At 37.7% G+C, this 11,631-nt stretch overlaps 1 protein-coding gene across 8 annotated transcripts in view; it reads left to right on the top strand.

The window, feature by feature from the left end:
* The window catches only part of ltbp4 (latent transforming growth factor beta binding protein 4), a 121,975-nt gene extending 119,431 nt beyond the window's left edge, over positions 1–2,544 (top strand). For all 8 annotated transcript variants that reach the window (XM_087293410.1, XM_087293409.1, XM_087293412.1 and 5 more), the window contains one exon: positions 1,044–2,544. In XM_087293410.1, the coding sequence (XP_087149536.1) occupies positions 1,044–1,180 (137 nt within the window). In that variant the 3' untranslated portion in view covers positions 1,181–2,544. The remainder of the gene's footprint in view (positions 1–1,043) is intronic.
* Positions 2,545–11,631: the final 9,087 nt, after the last annotated feature.

Raw genomic sequence — 11,631 nt, 5'->3', positions numbered from 1 at the left:
CTAGGCCATCTGACCAATCACTGCACAGCAGGGGTTGTCTGACAAATTAGAACAGCCTAGGCCATCTGACCAATCATAGCACAACAGGGCCATCTGACCAATCAGAACAGATCAGGCCATCTGACAAATCACAACACAGCAGGGACTGTCTGACAAATCAGAACAGACTATTCCATTTGACTAATCAGAGCAGATCAATGCCATCCAACCAATCACAGCACAGCAGGGGCCATCTGACCAATCAGAACAGACGAGGCCATCTGACCAATCACTACTCAGCAGGGACTGATTGAGAAATCACAACAGCTTAGGCCATCAGACTAATCAGAGCACAGCAAGCCCATCTGACCAATTAGAACAGACTAGGCCATTTAACCAATCAGAACAGACTAGGCCATCTGACTAATCAGAGCACAGCAGGGCCATCTGACCAATTAAAACAGACTAGGCCATCTGACCAATCAGAGCACAGCCTAGGCCATCTGACTAATCTGAGCAGATCAATGCCATCTGACCAATCACAGCACAGCAGGGGCCATCTGACCAATCAGGATGGACTGGGCATCTAACCAATCAGAACAGACTAGGTCATCAAACCAATCACAGCAGGGGCCATCTGACCATTCAAAACAAACTGGCCATTTGACCAGTTGCAGCACAGGAGGGCCATCTGACCAACCACAGCAAAGCAGGGGCTATCTGTCCAATCAGAACAGACCTTTTATCTGACCAATCAGAGCACAGCAGGGCATTCAAAAAGGAGCAGTATGACCAATCAATTCAGTCTCATTCACAGAGCTGATGCTGCAGATGATGTCATGAATTGAACTGCTTTTTAATCTGCAATAGATGTAAACCTGTTTGTAAAGCTAAAATAACTACATTTGAATATGCTAATAGGAGCACTTCAACCAATCACACGTGCTGTTGTATAGTTCAGCTTCAGCTCTCCTTGGTGAAAGCACTTACAGTGGTGTACGTGTGTGTGTGTGTGTGTGTGTGTGTGTGCGTGTGTGTGTGTGTGCGTGTGTGTGTGACTGCAGATGTGGATGAGTGTGAAGATGAAGACTCGCTGGACTGCATTAACGGCCGCTGTGTGAACACGGAGGGATCGTACAGGTGTGTGTGTCTCAGGGGTTTCATCCTGTCCCGCAGACCAAACCACTGCATCCCTGCCTGAGGACTGCACCACTTCAGAGACTCGCTCCGGTTCTTTCCACACCATGTTGATGTAAATGGTTTATTGTATGACAGTACTTGTGTGTATATCCAAAAGTTCAATACTGAAGCTTTACACACACACACACACACACACACACACACACACACACACACACACACACACACACACACACACACACACACACACACACACACACACACAAGGCTCCATAATCAGGGGTTGGAGCACGTACAGGAGTGCTGAAGCCCCATTGTGTTTGTAATGCTGCGTTCACAGCAGATGCGGAACGCGCGTCAAGCGTGAGTGATTTACTTGTTAAGTCAATGCAAACGCACGAATAGACATCCTGTGGCACGAATGACGCAAAATGCATGAATGGCGCGGCGCGAATTGATCATTTTGTGTGTTTAACGCGAGAATCGCTCGTATTCGAATATTTGAACTTCATCGGACATTCGCGCCACGTTAACTAATCAGGAGCTTGCTCTTGTGGGGGCGTGATTATGACGCCTGTTGTAGGTGTCCCGGGGGAAATCCTCCAGCAGACACCGACAAAAAGTTCATCAAACTGGGCTCGGCTCAGTCAGAAGCACAGCTGAAAGCCTCCGTCATCCAGGTCCAGTTTCTGGAGGAGTTTATGAGCTCATAGAGATGGATGCACCTCTGGAAGAATCTAGTGGACTCAGACACGGCCCTAAACGTATCGACGCTGGTTTTCAGCCTTTATAAAGCACATAAACACTGTTATTTTCTTCGTAAAATCCATGTTAACCATTTAGCAACAAAGCTAGAGTCACCGGGCAGACAGAAGCCCTGCCCATCACGCGAATCCACGTCTGTTCTGAAGTGAATTTGACGCGCGAATGAAGCAGGATTTGACGAATTAAATGTTCACGTGGCTATTTACGTGCGATTTATCCGCACGATCTGCGTCTGGTGTGAACACAGCATTAGGATTCTACTAAACATTCTCTGTTTTCATTGGCTGGCCTGAATGTGTGTTTTAAAAACTACTCGAGCTAGCAACAAACGTATTTTGTTTACTCAGATTTTATATTTATATATATCCACATCAATGAAGGCATTTCTTCTACACTATCTATAAAAGTATATATTTTTGTCATATATAAATGTCCGAGAATTTCACCATGTTACTATTTGATACTGTAAAATCTCTTTATTTGCGTGTGTGTGTGTGTCACGTAACAAAATGCACTGTATCTGTGGTGGAAAAGCAAGTGTGTGTGTGTTCACACTCTGCTATTGTACATTTCTGAGTTTGTTACATATTTGTATGTGTACGTGTTCGATATCTTCTATGTGGAAGGCGTTTGGAAATATATTTGCACACATTCCGATGATCATTATTGTTATTTTTAAAGTTTGTTGCTGATCATTTTTAAAAACCACTCAGGAGGATCATTTGATTTTCAAGACTTCATACTTACGCCCCCATTCACACGGGACTTCAGGCGCCAACGCTTGACTGAAGGCGTGTCTGAGGTTGGCTCTGACGCGATCGTCATAGCAGCGTCAGCCAATGAAATTCAGTCAGCAATAGGCCACTGTCTGTGGGCGGGTCAACCGGTGCTTTCGAAAACACTATTGGTTGGGTTAAGGGAAGGCAGTGGGCGGGTCAATCGGTGCTTTCGAAAACACTATTGGTTGGATTTAGAGAAGGGGTGGGCGGGTCAATTGGTGCTTTTGAAAACACTATAGGTTGAGTTTAGGGAAGGGGTGGGCGGGTCAATCTGTGCTTTTGAAAACACTATAGGTTGAGTTTAGGGACGGGTGGTCGGGTCAATTGGTGCATTCGAAAACACTATTGGTTGGGTTTAGGGAAGGCGGTGGTTGGTTTTAGGGAAGGCGGTGGGCGGGTCAATCTGTGCTTTCGAAAACACTATTGGTTGAGTTTAGGGAAGGCAGTGGGCGGGTCAAACGGTGCTTTGGAAAACACTATTGGTTGGGTTTAGGGAAGGGGGTGGGCGGATAAATCAGTGCTTTTGAAAACACTGTCGATTGGGTTTAGGGATGGAGTGGGCGGATCAATCAGTGCTTTTGAAAACACTATTGGTTGGGTTTAGGGAAGGGAGTGATGGGGTCAATCAGTGCTTTCGAAAACACTATTGGTTGGGTCTAGGGAAGGGGGTGAGCAGGTTAATTGTTGCTTTCGAAAACACTAACGGTTGGATTTAGGAAAGGCTGTGGGGGGTCAATTGGTGCTCTTGGAAACACTATTTGTTGGGTTTAAGGAAGGTGGGTGGGTGGGGGTTTTCTCAGGGGCATCTGGTGGATTTACATGAGAACAGCAGGCACGAATGGCTCTCTCGAAGGAAATTTGAGATCTGAAAAAGGGTACACAGCGGCCTTTGACGGATTCACAAAAACTGCAAAAAAAACAAAAAAAAAAAACGTACATCCTGGTATGTATTTGGCGCTCTCTAAAAATGTATACAGGGGTACATATCAATAATCTTAGGTTAAATAAATTAGGACATATTAAAAACATGAATCACAAAATTGAGTAAACTGCTAATTTCTGGATATTTTTTACAGTGTGGATGAAGATTATTAGATTTCCCCCCTAGAAGTGTTTGACATCAGTGAAATCCATTGTTGTCATTCTCAGGCGTATCTCTCTATCTCTCCTCACGTGCTTTTCTTTGAGAAGGTTTGTAACCAGCTTATCTCTGTGTGCTCTTAATGTGCCTAGTGTTTATATGAATCCAGCTCCTAAGACCTTTTATAGGCCAATCCTCCCACATCACACAGCCAATCCGATTAAAGGGTTCACTTGGCTCGTAATGTACTTCGCTGGATTGCACCGAGCAGCGGAATATCAGCTTTCACTCCATCATGCTCATGTTACCAGCCAACAGTGTAGTGGAGGACTGCAGTTTTCCCCGTACTTCCTCTGATCAGCCTTTGTTGATGGTACTTGACTGTGTTGGGTTTAAACACCGCCTGAACTGTACTGAACTGGCTCGAGTACAAATGACTCACACACACTTACACACACACACACAAACACTCAAATGACATAGTTGAACTGGCAGCCAAATGTTTATGGTGGAGTTTTAGGTCAAAGTTCTTGGATTCAGTTCATTTTCCAATAGCAAAAGGAAAAATTACAGATATTGCGTACAACTGCTTTTATTCTAGCTGAAATAAAACAAACAAGACTATCTCCTGAAGAAAAAATGTAGGAAATACTGTGAAAATGTCCTTAATCTGTTAAAAACATCATTTAAGAAATGTTTGATAAAGAAAATAAAAATAAAAATTACACAGCCAAATAATTTTTCATCTGTATATCTGCTCAGTCAGGTTTAGATTAGGACTCTGGGCTGCCGCTTCATTCTGGCAGTGTTTGAATCTTCACTGAGCTTCTTCAGTGTTCAGGGCTCCTAGTTAAGGCTGATTGTGTTATTTTTTTATTTTTTATTTTATAACAGTTTATATAATATAATATAACATAACAATATAATATAATATAATTATAATATAATATAACATGATATAATATAACATAACATAACATAATATAATATAATAAATATATAATAATATAAAATAATATATTATGAAATAAAATAAAATAATGTAATATAAAATAACATAATGTAAAATAATAAAATATTATATAAAATATTATAACATAATATGAAATAAAACAATATATTAGAATATAAAATATGAAATAAAATAATATATAATATGAAATATAATATAAAATAATAAAATATAATATAATATGAAATAATATTATGAAATATAATATGAAATAAAATAATATATGTTTTATATATTATATTATTTTTTTTATATTATATATACATATATTTATTTATTTTATTTTTTTTACTGACCCAGGTGTAGATTTAGTGTGTGATTACGGCTGTTGTTGGAGAGAGTGTCTGAAGTGTGTGTTCCTGGTAGTGATAGAGAGTCAGCAGTCTGTCAGATTAACTCTCTCACAGTGACACTGCAGTTGAAAACACACACACAGACACAGGCCCTGACCCACCGGATACACACTGCATGTGCAAACAAGTGTAATTTTATTTACCAAGAACTATGATAAATACTTTTTTTTCTATTACTGACGAGAGATGACAAGAAAACATTAGACACTGTCATTGCATCCATGTGTAATTCTTGTATAAAATATGTACAGTGCTCAGCATAAATGACACCCCCTTTTGAAAATTATCCAATTCTCAGTGAACATAGACAATCATTTTTGGTGCATTTAAACAAAACAGTTTATAATATTAATACTACTACTACCACCACTAATAATAATAATAATGATAATAATAATAATGATAATATCAACAATAATGATAATATCAATAATATTAATAATAATAATAATAATAATAATAATAACAATAATAATGATAATATTAATAATAATAATATCAATAATAATAATGATAATAATATTAATATAAATAATAATGATAATATCAATAATAATGATAATAATAATAATATAAATAATAATGATAATATCAATAATAATAATAATAATAATATCAATAATAATAATGATAATAATAATAATAATATAAATGATAATATTAATAATAATAATAATAATATAAATAATAATGATAATATCAATAATAATAATAATAATGATAATATCAATAATAATAATGATTATAATAATAATAATATAAATAATAATGATAGTATCAATAATAATGATAATATCAATAATAATAAAAATAATAATAATAATAATAATAATAATAATAATATCAATAATAATAATAATAATGATACTATCAATAATAATAATAATAATATCAATAATAATAATGATAATAACATCAATAATAATGATGATAATAATCATAATAATGATGATAATATCAATAATAATGATAATATCAATAATAATAATAATAATATATTAATAATAACAAAAATAATATCAATAATAATATCAATGATAATATCAATAACAACATCATTAATAATAATAATAGTAACAGTAATAACAATAATAACCAATGAAAATAATAACAATAATATATTAATAATAATAATGATGATAATAGTAATAATAGGTGTGTCAGTGTTTGTTGCTGAGGAGGTGTGTTGTGGATTAAGGGCTGTGGGGAAGAGGACAGGTGTTACTCCTCTAATCCTCTCACCTGCCCGATGAAGAGCAGAAATGGGTCAGTGTTGGGTAACGATAACCCAAAAACAGGGTCAACATCTCCAGCTGAGCCGCCCGACTGGCCCATATATCCAGGAAGAGCTCTAATCCTCCTCTCCAGTACAACACACACACACACACACACACACACACACACACACACCCACAGTTACACCGAGTTATGTAAAGTTCAGTCATATACAGTGAAGTAGAACACACAGAGTTTGAGCTCATGTCAAAAACTGCAGTAATTATGTAATAATAAATGACGTGCAGCTGGTCTGATCTTGCTTGGTTGGACGTTTATTCTGAAAAAAATATCAGTACAACACAATATATGACCACAGAGGGGCGGCACAGTGGCTCAGTGGTTAGCACTCTGGCCTCACAGCAAGAAGGTTGCTGGTTTGAGTCCTGGCTGGGTCAGATTATTATTATTCATCAGTGGTCGCCACAGCAGAATGAACTGCCAACTATTTCAGCATATGTTTTACATAGCAGATGCCCTTCCAGCCACAAACCAGTACTGGGAAACATTGTGTTGTGTTGTTTTGGGTGGCACGGTGGCTCAGTGGTTAGCACTGTGTAAAATGTTGCTGGTTTGAGTCCCGGCTGGGTCAGTTGGCATTTCAGTGGAGTTTGCATGTTCTCCCCGTGTTGGCGTGGGTTCCCTTCGGGTGCTCCGGTTTACCCCACAGTCCAAACACATGCGCTGTAGGGGGATTGAATAAACTATGGCAATAGTTTATACCTGTTTGTGTGAATAAGAGTGTATGGGTGTTTCCTAGTACTGGGTTGCAGCTGGAAGACCATCTGCTGTGTAAAAACATATAATGGATAGTTGTCGGTTCATTGCGCTGTGGCGACCCCTAAAGAATAAAGAGACTAAGCAGAAGGAAAATGAATGAATGATTTGCTGTTAATTTTTACATAATTTATAGTGATTTATAAACAAGAAAACAATAGGTGCTCTAAACATTGCTTTGAACAGCTTGGATTTTACTTTATCTTCTGGTAGATCCTATAAATAAAATGACTAATTTGGAATAAACGTGTTTAAAAACAAAGAAACAAGTTATGCAGTCACCACAGAGAGTAAAGATTTGAGATTCTGCATTTGATTCTGCAGTTATTCTTATTCATATTATTAATAATATTACTATTATTATTTTTATTATTAATAATATACTTATTATTAATAATAATAACATTGTTATTATTAATAATATTTATATTACTATTATTATTATTATTATTGTTGTTAATATTATTATTATCATTATTATTATTATTGTTGTTATTGTTGTTATTATTATTGATTTTGTTAATATTATTATTATTATTATGATTATTATTATTGTTGTTAATATTATTATTATCATTATTATTATTGTTGTTATTGTTGTTAATATTATTATTGTTTTTGTTAATATTATTATTATTATTATCATTATTATTATTGCTGTTAATATTACTATTATTATTGTTTTTGTTAATATTATTATTATCATTATCATTATTATTGTTGTTAATGTTTTTAGTTTTATTATTGTTGTTAATATTATTATTATTATTAGCATTATTATTATTAGCATTATTATTATTGTTGTTATTGTTGTTAATATTATTATTATTATTATTATTATTATTATTATTATTGTTGTTGTTTTTGTTAATATTATTATTATTATTGTTGTTAATATTTTTATTATTATTGTTGTTGTTAATATTATTATTATTATTAGTAGCATTATTATTATTGTTGTTATTGTTGTTAATATTATTATTATTATTGTTTTTGTTAATATTATTATTATTACAGACATTGTGCTGATGATATTACTAACAGATATAAGCGGCTTTCTGCAACAATAACGGCACTCCTAACATGCACATGATGAAGCAGAGGCTGCTATGATGTTAGTCTGAGTGTTGCATCACAGTGTGTGTGTGTGTGTGTGTTAGAGACACTGACATTATTCTCCTAGTAGGTCAGTGGAGTATAAAGTGTGCTTCTGAACACTGGACCTCAGCAGTTTTCCAGCATCAGGACTGGAAGCACCAGATCTGTAATCCTGACCTACTGACTGAACATGCGCGCACACACACACACACACACACACACACACACACACACACACACACACACACACACACACACACACACACACACGCATTCTAGCCCACAACACAATAACAATGTTTCACTAATGAGATGTGCCATTATTAGTAACTGTAGAGAAATCTGTCAGTGTTATTTTCATTCTCATCTTCAGCGCTTCACATTTTCCCGGTTGTAGCTGCTGTCATCTGAAGGCAGAAGGCATTGACTGAGTGATTGACGGCTGATATTAACCAATCATTCGCATTCAGTTCTAGAGCAGTGAGCCAATAAGAAGAGCACAAAGGCGGGGCAAGCATTGCAGGCTTTTTTACTTCAGCAAGTTCACATAACAACTGTTCATCTGTTCCTGAGTGCTGCTTTTGGTGTTTTTAGGTGCAAAGATGCATTCTGCATAAATGTCTCCTAAATCCGCGCACGCGGTGAGGATTTTGCAATGAAAACAGTGAAAATGTATGCACTACAGAGAACTCCAACCGAACTCTCGTCTCCTCCACCAGCTGTGGGAAAAGCCATTATAAGGACACAGATCACTGCCTATTCATGCCAGAGTCCCGCGGAAAAAAGTGATTGACAGGTGGTCATTTGTTTGTAACTTTATTTATTTATTTATGGTTTGGTTATGGGTAAAGCAAAGACCATGTTGGTCAGGTAGTGAAAATGGTAGGCTACAATTAGTTAATTCGTTATGAATTAATTGATATTTAACAACAACCACTCTTACTCCCCGCCTACGACGATGGCATCATGGATCGCGATGTTTCACATTAGACATCGTACGATGTCAAACTGGCCAACATCGCCCAACCCTAATAGGAACAATGATTAGTGGCTCAATGTATTACAACAGTGTTTTTACACATTCTTTACAAATGCTACGCCTTTTTTTTTGTGGAAACTTCTGGTCGGTGCGATGACGCGCAAACAAAATGCCTATGATTGGCCACGCCTAGTTATAGCTTCATTTGCGCTCTTCAGAAGCCTATGGGTGACATCACAGATACTACATCCATATTTTACAGTCTATAATTTCAACAAGACGATGATAACCACATTCTGCACCCATTACAAAGTTCTGGTTGTGGAGCAAAAGGAACAGGTACTTGACTGGCCTGCCTGCAGTCCTGACCTGTCTACAATAGAGAATGTGTGGAGCATTTTGAAGTGCAAAACAACAATGAAGACGCCGTACTGTTGCCCACCTTAAGAATTGTTGGCAGGAAGGATACAGGAACTTAACTGGCCTGTCTGTAGTCCCGAGTTATCTTTAATAGAGAATCTGTGGAGCATTTTGAAGCGCAAAACGCAACAATGAAGACGCCCTACTGTTGCCCACCTTAAGACTTGTTTGCAGGAAGGATACAGTTACTTGACTGGCCTGCCTGCAGTCCCGACCTGTCTACAATAGAGAATGTGTGGAGCATTTTGGAGCAAAAAATGCAACAATGAAGACCCCGTACTGTTGCCCACCTTAAGACTTGTTGGCAGGAAGGATACAGTTACTTGACTGGCCTGCCTGCAGTCCTGACCTGTCTACAATAGAGAATGTGTGGAGCATTTTGAAGTGCAAATTGCGGCAATGAAGACACTGTACTGTTGCCCACCTTAAGACTTGTTTGCAGGCAGGAAACAAGAACTTAACTGGCCTGCCTGCAGTCCCGACCTGTCTACAATAGAGAATCTGTGGAGCATTTTGGAGCAAAAATGCAACAATGAAGACCCCGTACTGTTGCCCACCTTAAGACTTTTTTGCAGGAAGAATGGGGCAAAATGACACCTGAAACTCTTCATCACTTGGTGTCTTCAGTCCCTAAACATGTTTTAAGTGATGTAAAAAGGAACAGCAACATTACAAAATGGTAAATGCTTTACTGTTCCAACTATTACTGAAACGTGTTGCACTCTTAAATGAGCTGATCTTTGCTGAGGGACTGTAGTGGCGTTCAGAGATCCAGTAATTCCAGTGGAGAAGCTCAAACGTGAGTCTGTTTTGAGCATCAACAGCGAGCCGCCGCACGGAAATGAGGCAGATTTGATGTACAGGGAGAGGTTTGTTGGTGTTTGCACTCAAGCGCAGATAAGCAGTGTCTTTATATCTGTTTACACACAACACAACACACACTGCTGTAGAGACTGACGGACACACACAAACTGGAGAACGATCATCCACGATCTTCAGCAAACCTACGGTAAAGCCGGTGTTTAGCGGGTTAATAAGAAACCACTGATCCCCAGTCAGTCTGAATGGAGATCTTGATTTTCTGCAGTCAGTCTGTACACTGATCTGTGGTCAGTGTGTGCAGTGATATACAGCGAGTCTGTAAACTGATTGGTGGTCAATTTGGACACTCCTCTGGTCAGTCTATACACTTGATATAGTCTATACTCTGTCTACTGTACTCTGGTCAGTCTGTATACTGATCTGTGGTCAGTCTATATAGTGATCTACAGTCAATATGTTCACTGATCTGTGGTCAGTGTGTACTTTGATACAGTCAATTTGTACACTTTTCTATGGTCAGTCTGTATACTGTTCTCTGGTCAGTCTGTATACCAATCTGTAATCAGTCTGTATTGTGATCAGCTATCTGTATACTGATCTGTTGTCAGTCTATACACTGTTTTCTGGTCAGTCTGTACACTGATCTGTGGTCAGTCTGTACACTGATCTACAGTCTATCTTTACACTGAACTGCAATCAGTTTGTGTACTGAACTGTGATCAGTCTGTACACTTTTCTGTGGTCAGTCTAAACACTGATCTGGGACTAGTCTATACACTTTTCTATGGCCAGTCTATACTGTTCTCTGGTCAGCCTGTTCACTGATCTGTGGTCAGTCTACACACTTTTCTGTGGTCAGACTGTATACTGATCTGCGGTCAGTCTGTATTGTGATCTGCTATCTGTATACAGATCTACGGTCAGTCTCTACACTTTTCTCTGGTCAGCCTGTTTACTGATCTGTGGTCAGTCTGTATTGTCATCTGCAGTCTGTATACTGATTTGTGGTCATACTTTTTTCCATGGTCAGTCTATACACTGATCTGGGGTCTGTCTTTACACTTTTCCATGGTCAGTCTACAAACGGATCTGGGGTCAGTCTATACCCTTTTCCGTGGTCAGTCCATACACTGATCTGGGGTCAGTCTATA

Source organism: Danio rerio, chromosome 18 (assembly GCF_052040795.2).
Source record: "Danio rerio strain M-AB ecotype USA chromosome 18, GRCz13ab, whole genome shotgun sequence".
Taxonomy (NCBI): domain Eukaryota; kingdom Metazoa; phylum Chordata; class Actinopteri; order Cypriniformes; family Danionidae; genus Danio; species Danio rerio.
This window is presented reverse-complemented; position numbering and strand designations above follow the sequence as displayed.